At 38.8% G+C, this 20656-nt stretch overlaps 1 protein-coding gene across 2 annotated transcripts in view; it reads left to right on the forward strand.

Moving 5' to 3' along the window:
- The first annotated feature begins 576 nt into the window (after nt 1-576).
- The window catches only part of Mospd2 (motile sperm domain containing 2), a 49162-nt gene continuing 29082 nt past the window's right edge, over nt 577-20656 (forward strand). For both annotated transcript variants that reach the window (XM_023719586.1, XM_004635103.3), the window contains exons 1-5: nt 577-695; nt 844-913; nt 15758-15913; nt 17914-18000; nt 19614-19768. In XM_023719586.1, coding sequence (XP_023575354.1) covers nt 687-695; nt 844-913; nt 15758-15913; nt 17914-18000; nt 19614-19768 — 477 coding nt within the window. In that variant the 5' untranslated portion in view covers nt 577-686. The remainder of the gene's footprint in view (nt 696-843; nt 914-15757; nt 15914-17913; nt 18001-19613; nt 19769-20656) is intronic.

The following is a 20656-nucleotide window of genomic DNA, read 5'->3' on the forward strand; positions in this document are numbered from 1 at the left end:
GCAAGCAATCAAAACCCAAAGAAGGACAAACCTTGGCCCCAGGATACATGTTTCCTTCCCGCTCTCCCGGAAATAAGGAGCAAAGGGTTAAGTTCTCCAGGGATGGTCCTGCGTGCAGACGCTGCCCTACCTCAGCAAAGCCTCCACTCTGGGAAGTCTTACGCAGAGGAAGCGTCCATTCATTCCAAAACTCCCGCCAGCGCGCTGCATTCTGGGAGGCCCCGCCCTGTGGCTGCAAGAACACTGAGGAAGTGGAGCCCGACTGCTTGGAGACGGTTGCCCAGGGAGGCTGAAGAGGCAGGACCTCCAAGGATTATTGCAAAAGTGAATGGCAAACCCAAAATTCGAGGGCGGAACTCTGAGGCAAAGTGCCTGGGATCACGCGGCTCACGGGGGCGGGACCGCAGTGCGTGGCCGTCGAGAGGAGGGCCCCAAAGGAGAAACCAATGGGACCCAGACTGAACGTTTAGTCCCGCCTCTATTACCTGACGGCCACAGCGGATTGAGCGCTGCTGCAGCACTTCCGGTTACCTTCCGGTGTCACGCGACACCGCCTCTCCCTTTCACCCTCCCCGGACTACCTCTGGGCGGGACTGGCTTGGTGGTGATGAGATACTCTGGCGGCAGCGGCGGCGGCGGAGGGGTTGAACGCTACACCTACAGTAATCACTCCAAAGACCGCGGTCATGGCCGAGGTGAGAAAGCGATGGCACCAGTACTGGCCCCTTGGTCTCGGAGGCCGCCTCCGAACTAGGGACAGTGTCCACAGGCACGAGTGGGCTGGGCTGAGGGTAACCGGAGTGGTGGGAGAAGTATCTAATGTCCTGTTGTATCTCCTTCCAGAATCACACTCAGAATAAAACCAAGCTCATCTGTGAGATCCGACGGAGGTTCGAAGCTGAGTTTGTGTCAGGTAAGCACCACGTTCTCTAGGTGGAGGAAGATGTTCAGTGCGCGTCCCCAACTTTACTAGGGTGTTGGGCAATGCCTCTCTAGGGTGTTTCAGAGGCTCTTTCATCTCTTCCAGTACTGTGTGTTTCAAAGGTTTTGCTTTCCATAAAATGCTGTGTTTGCTTTTCCAGCTGGGCAGGTGGTGTGTCCAATGCTGCCTTTAAAGGGTTAACCCAAGTTGGAAGTAGGTGGCTTTGTAGCATCTTTCCTTTATGGAACTTGCAAGACACTTGTGAGGCTCACCAAACAGTCTGAGGTTCTGCTGACCTTTCACCCAGCAATAGTCAAGAAAGTAAGCCTAGAAATTGCCATAATACTACTGACATGTACTTACTTGATTATGCTACTTCCTTTGACATTCCAAACCCCACTTCACACACCCCAGCATTCTATCCACAATTAAAGATCTCTCCTGCTAGAGCAAATTTTATTCTTCTCATCTCCCACTATACCTAGTAAAGAAGCTGTGAGTCCAGTTAACTTATTGGTTGAACACATCAGATGACTCAGGTGCCTGAGTGGTCATGTACTTGATAACTTAATACTTACACAGTAATTTGTAAAAAACATACAGGGCAAGTTATTATAAATACAGAGTTTTAAAGTGTCTGTGTTGACTACCTCAAGATTGATACTAATCCTGACTTTGCCACTAAATAGCTTGTTTATTCTCACCCCATTTCCATACCTCTGAAATGTGCATTGAGTTAGGAAGATTAACTAAGAAAAACCATATGAAATTACCTAGTACAGGCTTAAACAATAGTAAATTTTTAATGAATACTTTGTGTCAGTCATCGCTTTGGTTTCTGTAAAAGGAGTTGAGCTTCCATATCTTGACTTAAGTGTTCAGCTAGTTTCCTGCAATTTTAAACTGTCTTGTACATCATTTGATGATCTAGAACAAATAAGGAAATCTGTTCCAAATAACCTGGTCAGTAAATCTTTTCACACCTTCTTACCAGTTTTCTTCACACTCTATAAACTTTGTAACAGAGAGTTGCAAAAGCACTTGATTCACTTTTAGTCCAGAGAGTAAAAGTGTATGTCATTTCTATTGACATACCTGATACCAGTGAAAAGAAAAATCCAAAATTGCTTTTCTATAGAAACGTAACTCACAGCTGCATGGCTTTTAGTATTTTAGAAGTAACTGAAAACTACACATACTGAACCAGCAACACAATAATTACTTTACACCCAAAGGAGGAAGCAGAGGTAAAGCAATAGATCTTAAAAGTCATCTTGGTTCAACCTTCTTGTTTTTAAACGAAAGAAGTATGGTATAGAGAGAGTAATTTGCTCAAAAATCCTGGTTTTAGTGGCTTATCCAGGCCAATCAGTGCTGAGAGCTTCTGAATTTCACTGGAATAATCTTTTGGTAATGCCATGAAGTCAAATTATATTGTGTCACTCTCCAGCCTGCAACCCTTCTGTGTCTACCTACTCCATTTGGAATAAAACCCGTTTTTCATGATAGCCATACATGATTTGGATTGTGCTTATCTTTGCAGCCTCAGCTATTAGCATTCTTCTTTACTAGTACAGATTTAACTCCCTTCTTCATTTACAAACATACAGTGCAACCTAGTCCGTACACGCATGCATATGTTCATGTAATTAAAATAATAGTTAAAGATACACTTATAACCAGACACGGTGAGCTCCACCTGTAATCCTAGCACTGTGGGAGGCTGGGGTAGGAGCATTACAAATTCCATCACAGCCTGGACAACCTACTGACTTACTGAGACCCTCCTCACAAATAAAAAGGAGCTAGGGATATAACTCAGTGTGATAGCCCTGGGTTCAATCCCCAGCTACCCCACCACCACCACCAAAAAGAAATAAGAATACTCATTCGGAAAACATGCGACTAGTGTTTCTTCTATTTGACTTTTTAAAAGTGCAGTAACCGATACAATTAACATTAAAATCTAAAACATGATTCACAGTTTGAAAAACATGACTACACTACTTCATTTGTGTTCTTCAAACAAAATGAATCTGTTTCCACCTTGGGAACTTTCCACGTTCTCACTCTACCTGGAAGGTTCTTCCCCAGTTAATGCACATGTCTGAGTTCTTTTCATTTCAAGGTTTACGTGTATCTAAGAAGTTTCCACTGATTATTAAATAGTTTCCCTGTACCATTTGTTTTCTCAACAGTTCTTACCATAATCTGTAATTGTCTTGGTCATTTGTTCATTTCCTCTAATAGATTATGTTTGAGTTCTGTAGCAACTTGTAGAAATTGAGGCCAAAGGCCTTGTGAATCTTAACTCTGAACACCTTGCATAGTTCACAGTACATAGTCAATGACTATAGCAGTGGTTAAGTATGTGCATTGGAAGAAAGACCAATTCTGAATTAAAAATTGGCCCAACCAACTCCCCTTTCCCACCAAAATCTGGCAAGAACAGTGCTCACAATATATCTCATAAAGATAATCATTTCAAAGTAAAGCACTGCATGGCATTGAGTATAGAGGATTTTGTCCTAAAATACACACACAGGTACTTGTAACGTGTGTATTTGGGTTACCAGCTAGCAATTGAAAATATTAAAGACTTTCATGGGAAAGGAAATAAAGATAGTCTCACCTTAAAAGTTTCAGTTGTTTCCTAAAATATAGCATCTGAAAAAGTCAGAGTTGGGAAATGAAAAAAAAATATTTAATTTTTATGTGTTCTCCTTTTTAAGGTCACTTTTTAGAACATCCACTTTTTTCTTCCTCTTTTACTGTTTCTGTAGTCATTAACAGTATTTTGCTTCATGAGAGGCTTAAGGCCGACTTGAGCAAATATGATGTTTTTTTCCTAAACGAAAATATTCATGCTGGAAGTACACGTCAGTGGCAAAGAATTTGCCTTGCATTTTGAGACCCTGAGTATTATACCAAGTGCTGCAAAACAAACAAAAACAAATTATCATCTGCAGGTATATTACTTCAAGCACTAACGAGTCTCCATAGTTCTTTTGGAGGTAGAATTTTAGGAATTTCAAGAATATTTTTGTACCCATAAAAGTTATTGATTATGACTAGATTTCTATAACTGACATAAAACATAAAATAGAAATCCATAATTGCTACTTTTTTTTCCTTATTGTTACAATAAGTTCTTTGCTGAGTCAAAAATGAGGAATATTTTTGTTCTTTCTACTTATGCGGAAGACAGGAGACTAATCTCTTCTGACAATAATTTATTCAGTTCCTCAAGTGTTCCTTATATGCTTATTTCTGGGAAGCAGTGTCTGTATTAGAGAACAAACTGAAGGATAGAGCACCTTCCCAAACAACTGCAATTTAGGGGCTGGGGAGATGGCTCGGTGGAATAAGTGCTTCCCTGGCAAGCACAAGGGCCTGAGTTCAATCCCCAGTTCTGCCAAAAAATAAAAATAAAAATACAGTCCCAAACAACTGCAATCCAGTAGAGGTATTAAAACAGAGATAATTATCAAGTGTATAGCAAAATATATTGAGTAGTAAGAGTGCTAAAATATTTTCTTAGGAGTCCAAGAAAGAAATAGCTACTGATTGGTAGTTGCCTTAGCAAAGAAAAGGAACTTCTAAGAGAAGGTGGTATTAGAATTTGGATCCTTTTTCCCCATTCTGTTGTACTGGAGGATTGAACCCAGTGCCTTTGCATTGAGCTATATCCTCAGCCCTTTTTATTTTCCATTTTAAGACATTCTCACTAAGCTGCTCAGGCTCAGCTTCAATTTGTGATCTTCCTGCCTCAGCCTTCCACAGTGCACAAATCGCAGACATGTACTACCATGCTTCATAATCTCAGAATAGTTTGGATCTTTCATGTCCTTCCAAAGGTTTGTGTAGTAAAAGCTTTGACCACAAGGTGCTGCTTTTGCAAGATTGTGGACCCTTTAGGAGGTAGGACCCAGTAGAAGGTATTTGGTTACCAGGGGATAGGTCCTTGAGAGGGACTTTGGGACCCTGTTCCTTTCAGTTTATTCTCTATAGCTCCCTAACCATGAAATGAAGAGTTTTTGCTCCACCACAATCTCTCACCTTGATACACTGTCTTGCCTCAGGCCAAGGACTAATCAGCTGAACCAGTTTATAGTCTGAAGAGGCCTGTATCAGCTTCCATCCAGAGATAGCTCTGCTGACTTGTTCTAACCTTTTGTACTACATGTTTACAATGCATATGTAGTTTTGTGTAGTACATTTTGATTTTATTTATTTATTTGTTTTGCACTACCAGGCATTGAACTCAGGACCTTGTGTTTGTCAGGCAAGAGCTCTCTCCCTGGCCCAGTACATTTTTTTTTTTTTTGTGGAACCGGGAATTGAACTCAGGCTTTTGTGCTTGCCAGGCAAGCGCTTATTCCACTGAGCCATCTCCTCGGCCCAAGGCCCAGTACATTTTTAATTGACCTTATTTTCCCATAGTTATAAAGCAGGGAAATTGTATGTGTGCATGTGTGTTTTGGAGGTGGGTATTATGGACAGAAAATAGGGCATCACACTTGCTAGACAAGTGTTCTATCACTGAGCTGCATACTCAGCCCTTTTATTTTTATATTTTGAGACAGGGTCTCAGTTTGTTGCCCAGATTGGCCTCCAACTTGTTTTCCTCCTGCCTTATCTTCCCAGAATGCTGAGATTGAAAGCACACACCCATCATGCCACACTATCACTTCTCTCTCTCTCTCTCTCTTTTTTTTTCAATACCAGGGATCAAACTTTGGGACCTTGTGCTTGCTAGGCAGGCACTTATGCTACTGAGCTATATCCCTGGCCCCCTTCACCCTCACTTCTTATCTGATGACTTTTTTAGTTTATATTTGATTGTTAGTAAGAATGAACCTCTTTTCTAATGTTACATGTATTTTTACTCTTAAAAATTTTTTCTCGGGCTGGCCAAATAGCTCAGTGCATTAAAGCACCTGAAAGAAGGCGCAGAGGTTGGTGTTGGATCCCTGGGCCTGCTGTGCTGGCCCCGCCCACTGGGTGCACTGAGACAGCAATTGAGACTGGGCAGGGTGGCACGCGCCTATGATCCCAGCCCTTTGGGAGGTTGTAAACAGAATCACTACAAGTCCGATCTAGTAGTGAGACTCTGAACACCCTGTAGACCCTTCCTTAAAACACAAAACAGAATTTTTTCTCATTAGTATGGCCTTTAATATTGGCATAGACTTTTTTGTAAAACATTTTTACTTAATTTTGCAATTCTTTAATATCTTCAAAATTATCCATTGTTTCTTGGTTTCTTTTACTGCTATTGAGTAATTTTCTCTCAACTCTTGTTTTTCTTTTGTTTTCATTTTAATTTTTAATACAGAATTACAAAACTTGAAAAAAAATAACCACATACTTAATACTCAGCCAAAGAGTGGAACCTGTATACCCAAATCCCTGCCATTCCACAAACTGTTCCGTTTCCTGCATTAAATGTTATTCTCTTTTTTTCCCAATACTTTTATTACTTTTCAAGTATTCCTCACCAGCAATTTATTAGATTTTGCCTCTTTTGGAACTTTAGAAAAAGCTGAACATATTTTTCATTACAGTAATTAAATACTGTGTGTAGTAGTTCGTAGAATGGATATGCCAAATGATGGATTTAAGGTTGTTTCTAGGCTTTATATTATATAAGTGCTGCTATATTAACATTTCCTATGTGTGAGTGATGCACACATGCCAGAATCTCTCTAGGGCAGTTGTTTGCAAAGTTGGTCCAGGAACTGGGGTTTCTTGAGACAATTTCAAGAAATTGGAGGTATAGGGTGTGGTGGCACATGCCTGTAATCCCAGCACTTGGGAAATTGAGAGAGGAGGATCACTGCGAGTTAGAGACCAGTCTGGGGTCTGTGAAAGTGAGCACAAGGCCAGCCCGAACTGCATAGCAAGACCCTGTCTAAAAAATTAAAAAAAAGCCTAGTCAAGAAGTTTAAGAGGTCAAAATACTTTTATGATAATACTGAAACATAGGCTGAGGTTATGGCATGGTGGTATAATGCTTATGTAGCACTACAAGATAATAATGACAGTAATACTAAAATATCATTTTCCTTTTTCACTCTTTTTGTCTGACAGCTGTAGTAGTGTGACTTTCTACAGACTACATGATATATGATCATGTCCATTTGCTAATGTCTGATAGAATGTGTTCCCATTTTCTCATGTTTATATTTTTAATTTTAGTACTTAATACAGTAACTGGTGATTAATTTATATAAATAAAAAGCTCATAAGAAATTATCAGTTATTTTTCAGAATGTAAAAGAGGTCCTGAACTAAGAAGTTTGACAGGGGGCCTGCCCCTTAGCTCAGTTCTTTAAGTGGCTGCTTCAACAAAGCAGTCAGGCTCAGGTTGCTGTGGTTCAATCCCCACAACTCAAGCCAGCCAAACCTGCCCTGAAGGCATTTGGAGCAAAAAAAAAAAGAAGTTTGACAAATGCTGCTCAAGAGTTTGTATCCAAAAGTGAAGTGGGAGGTCATATTATAAGCACATTTCCTAATTTTACTACGTAATGACAGACTCTTTCCCAATAACATTATGCCAATTTTCATTTTAATCATGTATTTGCATGTCCTTGCTTTTCCACACTCTATAATTTCATACTTTTATTACTTTGTGCCCTTGTGACGGGGATATTATGGTTTTAATTTGCATCTCTTTGAATGCCAGTGGAGTTGAACATTTTTCATATATATATATATATATATATATATACACACACACACATATATATATAGCCTATTGTTCATCCATATAAGTTTTAAAATTGGATTACCTTGTTTCTGCCAATTTCAAACAGCTTTCTTTGAGATTTTTAGTGAAACTGTTAAATCAGAAGATGATTGCCAGAAGAATACACCTAAAGTATGTATCTACCTGCTAAAGTATTCTTATTGGAAGATTTATACTTTCCTTTATAATGGTTAACCCATCTTTGGTTATATTTATTTATAGGTGCTGTACATATTTTATTATTGCTGTTGCTACTTAAGTGATATATCTTAAAATTTTCTAAATGCTGGTTGCTGGTTCATGAAAAATACATTTAACTTTCTGACATTTATTTTGAATTTTTAAACCTTACTGTTACTAATTTTGATAATTTATCTTTAGGTTAATTTGTGATTTTTATGTAGAAAATAATGTCACTTTCAAATACTGGCAGTTTTCTATGTAGCTTTCAATTGTTACATCTTTCAGTACTTTTCCTTTACTACAATAGTTGGAGTCTTTAGAACACTTGAATAGAGGGAGTTAAAAGCCTACTTGTCTGATTTCTGATTGCAAAAGATAACTCTGAATACATCACTGTTATGAATGATCTTTGTAAATGTTATTTATTGAAATGAGGCAGTTTCTTTCTCTTATGTTGTTGTTTGTTGGAGATTGAATCTAGAGCCTTCACACGCAGATACACCCATGTCCTTTTTATTTTGATATAAGGTCTTGCTGGCTAGATTTAAAACTAGACCTGGCTAGATTTAAAACTTGTTGTCTACCTGCCTCAACCTCCTAGAGTGCTGGGGTTGCATGCATATACCAGTACATACTGTTTCTTGTATACTTGGTTTGGTAGTTTGGGGGTTTTTTGATTTGTTGTCTTCAAGACCGATGATTGAATTTTCCTAAATTTTTTTTTTGGTATTTTAGGAAAAGGTCTATAGGGCGTTCAGGGTCTCACTACTAGATTGGACTCATAATGATCTGCCTGTTTACAGCCTCCCAAAAACTGGGACTACCTGTACACACCACCACGCCCAGTCTCAATTGCCATCTCAGCATGCCCCGGGGGTGGGGCCGGCACGGATTGAACCCCAGCCCCTGCACCTGCTTGCAGGCACTTTAATCAGCTGAGCTATTTGACCAGCCCCCCAAATGCTTTATGTGTTACACACATTTATTATAGCTAATAAAATTTCATTTGGACTTTGTCCTTTAATCTGTTAACATGATAGATTATGTTTCTCAGGCTTATAAAATAAATTTCTAGGTTTAATTTGCTAATAGTTTGTCCAAAAATCTTACATCAATATCCTTGAATTGCTCTGTAATTTTCTGTTTTTTTTTGGTCAAATATTGACATCAGTCAGGATTGTGTGAGCCTACAAGTGTTTGTTTTCTATTCTCTGGAAAATGTGTTCATCATTTAGCTCTAATGTGATTTCCCAAATTTACCAAATCCCTCAATTTATTATTGTTGCTTTATGTGTCAACATTTGTTTGCTTAACATATGTTTACTAGTATTTTTATTTACCATTCCTACTTGAGCATCAGATCTTAATACTGAGTTTTGAAATTGTCTTTTTTTTCCCTTAGTTTTTCTTTGTTATTTTGTTTCATTTCAGATTTGTTTCTTAAAGGAAGAAATACATTTTGTAGAATACCTTGATTTTATGGGTCTAAAGGAGGAAAATGATTACAGAACCATGAAACTTAATATCCTAACTGCAAAAAAGGAAAACTTCATGGACAGGTGTATCAGCAGTTAATGGAAATAACCCTTGTAGGTAAAGGGTACCATCCACAGTACCAGCTCAGGATTTATTTATCTTTGTATCTGCAGAACCTCGTTCCATTTTGGGCTGGCATCTGTTGGGTTATAAATTAGCCTTCCTAACTGAGGAAAAAGCCTCAAGGGAGAAAGCCTTTAAAAGAAAAGAACTGAAAAAAGATAAGCCAATCAAAAAATGGACAAACTAAATAGACACTTCTCAAAAAAAGCAAGTACAGATGGCTAGTAAGTTCATAAAAAGCCATTATCCTTAGCCATTAGGTAAATTTAAATAAAAGCAACTCTGGGATGTTATCTTACCCCAATGAGACTTGGCTATCATTAAGAACACATATACATGGTGCTGGGGAGATGGCTTAGTAGAATAAGCGCTTGCCTGGCAAGTGCAAGGGCCTAAGTTCAATCCCCGTTCTGAAAAAAAAAAAAAAAAAACACACAAAAACAACAAATGGTAGTGAAGATGTGAATAGGTTAGTCTCTCTAATAGCCTGTAGATTAATAATTTCCCAGCATTTACAGTGTTTACTTCTTCTAAATAGTCTGTGGTTTCATGAAGCTACCACATTGGAAATTACAAAACTACAAAAGCTAAGTATATGTCTTAAAACCATGTAGCAAGAGTCATGAAACTTTAAATTCTCATAAAGTCAGGAAAAGGATGGTACTAAGTAGCATTATTTCTATAGCTTGTCAATTATATCAAATAATTTATTTATCAGTGTGACAAATAAGCCAGGTGTTGCATTGCATGTCTATAATCCCAACACTCAGGAGGCCAGCCTGACCTACATAGCATGACTGTCCCAAAGAAATAACAAGGAAAATACAAGATACAGTTGAAGCTTTAGCTGTTATATCATGGGCTTATGAGAGCAACAGGAAAATCTACAGATTGCCTAATAATACCACTAAAGAAATGTAAGGCTTTTATGGAAAGATTAAGGGAAATTTCATTTGTAACATTCTTACCCTTTTATTTTAAAAAATCTGAAACCAGTAAAGTTATTGTTTGTTAGTTCTGGGTCTTAACCACATAGGTATTCAATAACATTTTCTGTTCTGTAACTTTTTAACTTTTCAGGAACTCAAGGGCGACTTTGGACAAACCTATAGGAGGCTAATAATTAAGTAACAAAGATATCATGCATACCTACTCTAGTGGGGGGTTAGGGTAGATGGGGAAGTGACTTTCTAAAGACTCTGAACTAGAGTTTGGAGAGGAGATAACAACAGTCTCACCCAGTCCACTGCAGGGTATTTTTCCACCAAGAATGGAAAACACCATTCCCCAGGGATATATATGTATACTTGAATTTAGTCTTTTCTTTCATGGTTAATTTTCTACTTTATGTTAGTAGAAATTCATTGATACAGTGTTTCAATTTTTTTCAGTACTCTTGATCTTCCAAAGACTATAGGCATGCAATTCTTATCTTCATTTTACAGAGAAGAAAATAAGTCCCAGAGAGACTTGCTCGTTCTGCCCAGTATGTAGTAGTGTGAGGCTTCTGATTCCATCACTTTAACCCATATCCAAAGTGTGGGTTAGAAATTTTTCACATTTGTGAACTTTAAAGCAAAATATCAGACCTGTTGATGATAACACTTTGTTTTACAAGTAAGATTTACAGTCTCTTGTATTTTGTAGCACTTTTCCTGAGATAGGGTTTTGCTATGCAATTCAGGCTGGCCTTAAATTCACTTTGTAGCCCAGGCTGGCCTTGAACTACCGAGAACCCTCCTAACCTCAGCCATTGGAGTGCTCCAATTATAAGCATGGGCCACCAAACCTGGCCACAGTTTCTTTCTATTTTTAAGTGTATGTATAGAACAGAGATGAAAAGCTGAAGTAGAGAAATAATATTTAACTTAGAACACTTAGTTCTGTTTGTTCATAGAGATCAGTTGCCAATGCCATGTATCTTCAGTTTTTCCTCTGCCAAATTATAGACATGAGGATTTATTAGATGCTGGTATGTATACATAAATATAAGGCTAGTTTTATACCCAAAAACTTGTATGAGAATAAACATTTAAAATGAAAGAGGTCAGTGAAGGAGAGGTGTGCTCATAGTTTGTTGTTAGTTTGTGATGTTTTTACTAGTCTACAGAAAGAGGAAAGTAATAAGGGCAAAGTATGAGACTATAAACGTGTGTGTGTGTACACACACACACACACACACACACACACATCTATCCAGCAGAAAAGTATAAAAACGAAGTATAAGAAGTAAAGCCATGCTGTTATGTTGAGCTGTAGGGGACTCAGGTCAACAATTTCTGACATCGCCAGTGAAGTGGAAGACATAATACTATTATGGACTACTGAACTCTTAGAATATTTTGCTGAGTTTACACACCTATAATATTTAAATGATGGAACTTAACAAAAAAAGGGTATACAGATGAATGTCCATTTTGTATCTGTGTATTCAAAGTGGTTAGGATAGATATGTAGTTACATTCTCTTAATGAATAGAGGGATTTGTTCTAATGGTGTTTGTAAATAGTATATCAAGTCCACATCTTGTACAGCAATTAACCACTAGGAAGAATTATGCAATGTGTTGATTATTGAAACTGTCTTACCAGTTTGGTTTGAAACTATCTCATTGGTATTTGTTTCTCAATAAAATTATGGAAAAAATATATATGGAGGAAACTAAACCCTTCCTCAGCTCTACACTTTAATCAGTAAAGGCAGAGTCTTTCAAAATGATGTCCTAGGTGTGTATATACAGTCATGTTTTTCTATCTTCAGCAATACATCTCTAGCTGTTTCTTGTAGTAGCAACTTATGGTAGTCTGTTTTGTGCCTCTATAACAAAAATACCGAAGACTGCCTAATTTAGAAAGAGCAGGATTTGTTTTCTCAGAGTTCTGGACGCTGAGAAGCTCAGACCAAGTGTATTGACCTCTGAGTCTTCTTGCTGAGCCCCTCCTTGCTGAGCCCCTCACAGAGAACAAAGCAGAGGCGCAATCAAGCTAATACTGTGTGAAGCCTCTTTGTTCATTTATTTGTTTGTTGCTTATTTTTTGAGAATTGTTCTGGACTCTCCCATTCTTATAGCCTCAGCTTCTGGTGTATAAAGCTTCATTTATAAGGGCCTTCCTCCCATGAGGAGAGAAGCCCTCATGACCTAATCACCCCTTGCAGGGCCCACTGGAAGAGGCCAGTTGAAAGCCGTCACCATAGGATTGGTTTTCTGAAAATAATCACCTACCAGCCCAGTTGGCTGAGCGCTGTGTTTGGACTCAGGAGATGATATCATAAACACAGTTACTCCCTTTTTGCCTTGTTTCTGGCCCCTGGGTCATGCTTCTTAGATTGAAAGCTCAGTTTTCTTTTTTTCTTTTTTTAAATGTGTTTAGTACAGGGTCTCACTACACAGATCAGACTCATACTCATCCTCCTGTTTCCAGCCCCCTAAGCACTGGGATTACAGGCATGCACCACCATGCCCAGTCTTAATCCAGGTCTCAGTGCTGGGGGCGGGGCCAGCACATCAGGCCCAGGATCTAAGCCCGGTCCCTGAGTCTGCCTAAGCAGGCACTTTAGTGCTTTAGTCCACTGAGCTATCTGGCCAGCCCTTGGCTCAGTTTTCTTTATGCGTCTTCTATCTATCTCTGCCTCCCTCGTTTTTCTTTTCTTTCTCTGTCTTTTTCTCTCCCTACCTTGCCTTTGCCTCTGTTCCATCCCCTTGTCCTCTGCCCCCTTTTGCCTTTGCTTTCCTCCAGCCTATCTCCCAAGCACCATATGCTTCCATTCTCTTCTCCCCCCACATCCATTTTATTTCTGTTTGTCTAGGCCTGTGTACCCTTTGATAGCTCAGCTGGTAGAGCAGAGGACTGTAGACTCAACCCACATCTCTATTTTTCTAGGCTTGAATGATTAAAAATGAGCATTTCATGTGTGAGAACATATCTATTAATAGCAAAAACTAATCACTGTAATATTGGTGGAAGCTTCTCATTTCAAAGACATACTTCCCTAGAGGCTATCCAAAACCACTGGGCTTTAATTTTTTTTAGTAAGTAGCACTGTCTTTTATATGTTATCCCCCCTGTAGTATTACCTATGTAATAGTAAAAATGATGTTTATTTTTCTTATTATGGCTGCTGTTTACTGAGACTTAACTACTTGTCAGATATTATAAGTAGTTTTTGGTATATTCTGGGACTCTAGAAGTTGCGTAAGACTTTCAGAAGTCCAAGAGGTCAAAACTATTGTCAGTGAATTTTACTAAATCTTGCCCTTTTTGCATGTCCTTTTAATCTTATGTGAGAAAATTAGGAAGTACACATAAAACACCTCTACATAGTACCTTTGAGTTGCCAGCTGTATTAGTTACCTTTTTTATTTTTATTTTTTTTCAGAACCAGGGATTGAACTCAGGCCCTTGCGCTTGCCAAGGAAGCACTTATTCTACTGAGCCATCTCCCTGGCGCCTTAGTTACCGTTTTATAGACCACTATATTTATCTGAAAGAATTCATAATTCTACTTTGAGTTGCTTCTGATGATTCTTAGAATGTGTAGACTGTCTATTTAGAAAAATTACGGCTTGCATCCCAGGTAGTCTCATTCCAGATCAGAACTGCTAAGTACCCTAAAAGAGGCTTAGTTCAAGTTCTATTGCTTTTCACAGAGGATACAGAGAAAATTTCATGGGAAGAGGAAGCAGCTGAAAGGAGTGTTATGGAATGTGTGCAGATAATTGTGCAGAGACAAGGAGAGTACAGTTACAAGAAGATAGTGAGAAGTTGGTGTGTAAGGAGGTGTAGCTGATATGGAGGTTGCAAGGAATATAAGTATGTTGGCAGATGATGAGGAATTGTTTTGGAAATAATTATCCTAATGGATTATTGGAAATGTTGGCCTCAGTCTAAAAATAGAAAATGTCATAATGTTGCAAATATGGGTAATTTTTATGGCTCTTGGTAAAACAACTTTTTATTTATTTAATTGGTGCAGGGTCTCACTATGCAGCTCAGACTCATAGTGATCCTTCTGTCTCAGCCTCCTCAGTGCCGGGATTACAGGTGTGTGCCACCATGCCTGGTTTTAGCTGGCACGGTGCACCCAGGGTTCAGGGCTGGTATGGTATGCACTCCTGGGGATTGAACCTGAGTCCCTGCATTTGCCAGACAGGCACTTAGACCACTGAGCTATCTCCCTAGCCCAAAACAACTTTTTAAGAATAGTTTATTTCTGTACAAAAAAAAATATTGTTGACTACAACAGGAATTTCAAGTTCACAAAATTGATATTCTCAGATGTTAGTTGTAATTAAAGGGGATGGTGCCAACTAGTTTACTATGATCATATTATTAGCTTTGTTTGTTTCTGTGTTGTTTTGATACAAGGTCTTGCCCCGTTGCCCAAGCTGGTCTCAAACTTACGAGCTCAGGTGATTCTCCTGCCTCAGCCTCTTAAGCAACTGGAAGTACAGGTGTGTGCCTCTACACCAGGCTATAGTTTTATTTTTCTACCCTGCAGTGTTTAGATAACTTTGTTTTTTCCTCTCATTGAGAAATTTTATCAAACCTTTAACACATTCTCACTGGCTTGAATCACTGGTAACATGTGTGACTGTCTCATCGAAAGACTTGTGCCACTGGTATTACACACAGTTCTAATCACTTCTGTCATTCTTTTTATTAATAAAATTAGTTTTTTAAAAAGTGCCTGCTGAGACTAGGGAGATAGCTCATCAATCTAAGTGCCTGCCTGTCAAGCACGAGGACCTGAGTTCCATCCCTAGTACCTCATCTGCATGTCGTGCTGGCATACTGTGCTGGCCCCGAACCGTGACTGTGCTGGCACACACCTGTACTCCCAGTGCTGGGGAGACTGAAACCAGGAGGATCACTGAGTCCAAGCTGCATAGCTAGCGAAACCCTCTATCAATACAGAATAAGAATAAGGATTTTTTAAGAAGTAGAAAGTACCTGATGGAATAGCTATGCATGTACCACCCCTTCTACAGTGAGACGTGAATTATGACCCTGTCATGAATGTGTTGTTTCATCTGAATTATGTTCTTTTGTTCTCAGAAAAGTTGGCTTTAGAACTGGGTGGTGGTACATGCCTGTAATCAAGTACTCAGAAGCCTAAGACAGGAGGATTACCTTAAGTTTGAGGTCAGCCTAGGCTATGTAGTGAGCTCACGGCCAGCCAAGACTGTGTCTCAAAAAATGAAAAGAAGCTTGGCTTTGTATTCGGTCTTTCATCTCCTTTGGTATTAGTGTTTATTTTTGATTGCATAATTAATCTAATTTGGATGTTTTTGTTTTTCTTAGACAATTCAGATAAATATGATCCACGTGATGTTGAAAGGCTACAACAGGATGATAACTGGGTTGAAAGTTATTTACATTGGAGACATAATGTTGTGGATGAAACACTGAAGATGATTGATGAGAGTTTTCAGTGGAGAAAAGAATTTTCTGTCAATGGTAAACTGTTCTATTTAACTTTGATAGGGTAATATCACCTGCATGAATATTACTACCCTGTGTATCAAATTGTGCATTAGTAGTCATGATAAATTGCCAGACTCTTAAGTCTTTAGAAAGATCTGATACTTTCAAAGGAACTAGCTTGTGAAAAAATCTTACAAAAGTAGGATCATTCATAAGGAAATCAAATTAACAGGGAGCAGAATCACACTCATTAGTCTTTTGGTGTGCATTTAGTTAAATACTATTAAACAACAGCAAGGCATTGTCTTCTCTGATGGCTGTGGAAATAAGGAGACACTTTTTCTTAGTCACTGCCCACATCTGTCCTTATCCCCGAATTCCTTGTGCTTATGAGTATTCCATGGAATTGCTCAGTGGATGGGAGTCTCAGAAAAGCAAGTTTATCCCCAAGGGTGCTTTGTGCAGCTTTACTGAAGCCTTCTCTTGAAATTCTCAGTTTTTAGAGCCACTGTTAGATTGGAAATATCCCCCCAAAATGGGAGTTTTAAATCTCGGAGTTTTATAATGATGTTCAAATATATGAAGAATGTCCTTGTGTAAAGATTTAATAATAAGCTGACATAACTACCAGTTTCAATTAGCTGTAAAGAAGGATTTCCTTTACAGTCTTCCCCCTTGAAGATTATAGACTCTGGAGTGAGTGACTCTGAAGACCTAACATAAACAGTCAACAAATAAATCTAGAGCAGATAGTCCACAGGCTTCCTACTTACACAACCAATACTTGAGGAAAGAAATCGCTAAGAAATGAGGTGATTTGAAATATAAAACTCCCAAATAGCTCAGCGGATTAAAGTGCCTGCAAGCAGCAAGCAGGCACAGGGGTCGGGGGTTCTATCCCCGGGCCTGCCTTACTGGCCCTTCCCCCAGTGTCTGCTGAGACAGCATTTGACACTGGGCGTAGTGGTGCACGCCTATAATCCCAGCTCTTGGGAGGCTGTAAACAGGCTGATCACTAGGAGTCTGATCTAGTAGTGAGACCCTGAACACCCTGTAGACCCTTCCCTAAAATACAAAACAAATATATATATATATATATATATTTATAAAACTCGTAAGTAATTTCAACAAACATTGAAGAACTTGTTAAGCAAAAAACTGTAAGGTCCAGAATAAACCTTTAAGCTAAACACTACTTGTGTTCTCACATAGAATTGCTAGTTTTAGTGGCCAAGAGTAGAGATATGGTGGGAGTGGGTATAGAAAGGGAATCTTTGCAGGTTCATGGAATGAATAAAATAAAAGCTTTGATGTGGGCTGCCTTGCCACATTGGTCCTCAGCTTCCTCAGAGACTGAACAGGACCTTTGTTTCTCCTGCTAAAGGATCTTCCAGTTTTCTTATTTTCCAACTGCCCCAAGTCTTGTAGAATACATTAGCATCAGATACTAAACTTTGTGTAAAAATACCTTTTTTTTTTTTTTTTTTTTTGCAGAACCAGGGATTGAACTCAGGCCCTTGCGCTTACCAGGGAAGTGCTTGTTCCACTGAGCCATCTCCCTGGCCCCTAAAAAAATACCATTCTAATAGAAAAACCAAAGTACTTTTTCTCATTAATTCTGAGATTGTGTGACTGTTTAACAACATAGGGTTTTTTTTCCATCCAGGGCCTCATGTATGCTCAACGTGTATTCTGCCACTGAGCTGCATCCTGAGTCCCTACAATGTTTTGTTGAAATTTTCTATTAGTGATACAATAGTTCACAAGTTCAATCACTGTGAGAGACATAAGCAGAATGTGGAAATGTAGCCACATAAATGATAGCTGACATGTTAAAGGAAATGAACTTTTTTAGTTCTGTCACTGGTTTTGTCCTTAGGGTGTTTCCTTCATCATCAGAGTTCTCATCAGATGTTTGAATAAGTTACATTTTTTTTTATTTTAGACCTACTGTATAATATTATCTTTACATTGTGAGTTTTATTTTTAGAGGCCTAAATTACAATTTCTGACGACAATTTATCACTTTTTAGACCTTAATGAATCTTCCATTCCCAGATGGTTATTAGAAGTTGGTGGTATTTACCTCCATGGTTATGACAAAGAAGGCAACAAATTGTGTAAGTATATTTAATTTATGCACTGACTTTTCAAATTTTTAGATGTAAGTATCTGTCTCAGTTTAATTAATAATTGCCAGAACTATCTCTGTATGTAGCATATGGCAAGTCTTGTGCAGTTAAGAATCATTAGGGTCATCTTTACCAGTTGTCAGATACTAGTAGTTGTTTACACTGTGTATGTTATAATGAAGTAAGTGATAAGAGCAAATGTCACATCCTGTTACAAAGCCAAAATAACTTGATGTAGAGTTGTTCTCTTCTTTCTAATTTAACTATACATAAGGTCCACATTTAATTTTGCATTTTTATGGAGACTCTTTGGAAATGACAAAAGGTCACTATATGGACTTGATTAGTGTCTCCCATAATCTTCTCCCCTTAGCTTTTTCTGAGAGGACTATAACAAGAACAGTAACATTCATTTTTGTTGTTGAGGTGACTGTTGTTCTTCTTTCCCACTTGCCCCAAATACAGCTTTCTTTTGTACCAAGGGTGGGCCTTGGCAAGGAATTTTGAGGCCCAGACTGAACACACACTTTGTGCTTACCCTGCTTGACTTCTCTGAAGCTTGTGATCTGGGCTGTATTTAACAGTGTTCTCTTTGTATATGTTTCTTATCACTGTTCTCTCACAGCTCTTGTGTCTCCTCTCCCTAAACCATGTTTCCCAGGATTCATTCATTTCTGGCCTTCTTTTACTTTCCAGCTGATACTATCTCCTTGGGTCATCTCAGGCATACTGGCAGTTTCAGCTCCCTCCCCAAACACTGTGGGGATCTTACACAGTTCCCAGGCCACGTGCACCACTGGTGCCACTTGGTTATGTCTCAGCCACCTTCATTCAGCAAGGCCCACATTTGACCTTCCGCATCTTACCACTTGCCACCTTTGGGTATTGACAACCTGCAGCCCATTCATTGCCTCTTCCTCTGATGTAGATTCTAATTGGCTCCTTTTCTGTCACTAAGAACTACTTCCTCAGTTCTCAGCTTAAGTACCATTCACTCCCTGGTTCTTAGTCCCTTCCCATACTGTGGCCTGGGTTGCATTCCCTGCTTCTTTGAGTGCATTCTTCCTTCAACTGTCCAAGAGGTGTTTTGAAATAGGAAAATCAAGATGCCCCAGCATATCAGTCAAAGTTCTTCAAGCATAGCTTGTCTGTATTTAGCACCTTCTGTCCTCAATCATTGCATTTTATGGCAGTTGTAACCACCTCAAGGGTTTGCCATGCTCTGTTCACGTGCCCAGGTTCCATCATAACTGTCAGTGCCTTTCCTCTGAGAAAAACAATGTTTCTAGTGTTTGACGGAACCATTGGCTCTCTCTTTAAGCACACTGAAGAGTACTTTTAGGTTATTGCCAAGTTGTGTTTGCTCACCTGCATTTTTTCCCCTTACTTAAAAGTGAAGTGTATTTACTTCCTAGGAAGAAAACTAGTTTGTCTCTCTGCAGCTTTTTTATTAAAGGTCCCAAATATAGGTATTTCTCATTTAAAAGAAAGAAGCAACATTTTAAATGTATGAAACATGTCAAGGGCAAGGCTATACATGTATATTAATATTAAAGTGCTCTAAATCTTGTTCTTATTTTTATCTTTTGTTCTGCTGAAAGTCTGGATCAGGGTGAAATATCATATAAAAGACCAAAAAACAATAATGGACAAAAAGAAGCTCATAGCTTTTTGGCTGGAACGTTATGCTAAGAGAGAAAATGGTAAACCTATTACAGTGATGTTTGACCTGTCTGAAACTGGAATAAATAACATAGTAAGCATTTTTTATTATCTCTAAATTGTCATTTGTCTTGCTTCCTTCCTCCCTTTTGTCCTCCCTACCAACCAAATACTGCTGTAAAATGGAGCTAACTAACTTATGTTTGGGATTTATATATTTTTTGCCTCACATTAGAAATGAAGTTAAGCATGGAATTGGGTTTTCAGACAATTACATTTGCTTTAGTATTTGATATTCACATTAGATTTCCTACAAATGTTCCTTGTCTTATATGCAGGATGGAGAGGTACGATGTCAAGACTAGTAGGGCATGCATTGATGTAACAGTGAACTTTTCTACCAAGACATAACCCACCCGTATGCCTGGCACAAAGGAAAACACTCAGTAAATACTGAGTAAAGTCATGTATGACTTTTATGACATTACATTTATACCATGTTTACAGTTCTCAGTTGTTGATATTTGCACATATGGCACTTTGTGATTCTGTTGGCTAACTTTATTTGCTTATTTGGAATTATTTCCTGTTTGTTTGATTTGGCTGGCTTTGCATACCTGTTTTCTTTAGTTGATTTTGCAAACCCTAAAGATAAGTCAGTTGTCACGCACAGTGGCATATGCCTTATAATCTCAACACTTGGAGAAGCTGAAGCAGGAGGATCACTGTGACTGAGGCCAGCCTGAACTACATAGTGAGACACTGTCTCAAAAAAAATAATTTCAAATAAACTGTGATAGTACACACCTAGTCTCGACTACTCAGGAGGCTCAAGTAGGAGCATCACTTGAGCCCAAGAATTCCAGGCTAGCCCAGGCAATGTAGTGAGATGCCATCTCAAAAAGAAAAATGGGGGGCCGGGGAGATGGCCTAGTAGAATAAGCGCTTCCCTGGCAAGTGCAAGGGCCTGAGTTCAATCCCC

The sequence above is a fragment of the Octodon degus genome, unplaced genomic scaffold (genome assembly GCF_000260255.1).
Source record: "Octodon degus isolate 3935 unplaced genomic scaffold, OctDeg1.0 scaffold00069, whole genome shotgun sequence".
In the NCBI taxonomy this organism is placed as follows: Eukaryota; Metazoa; Chordata; class Mammalia; order Rodentia; family Octodontidae; genus Octodon; species Octodon degus.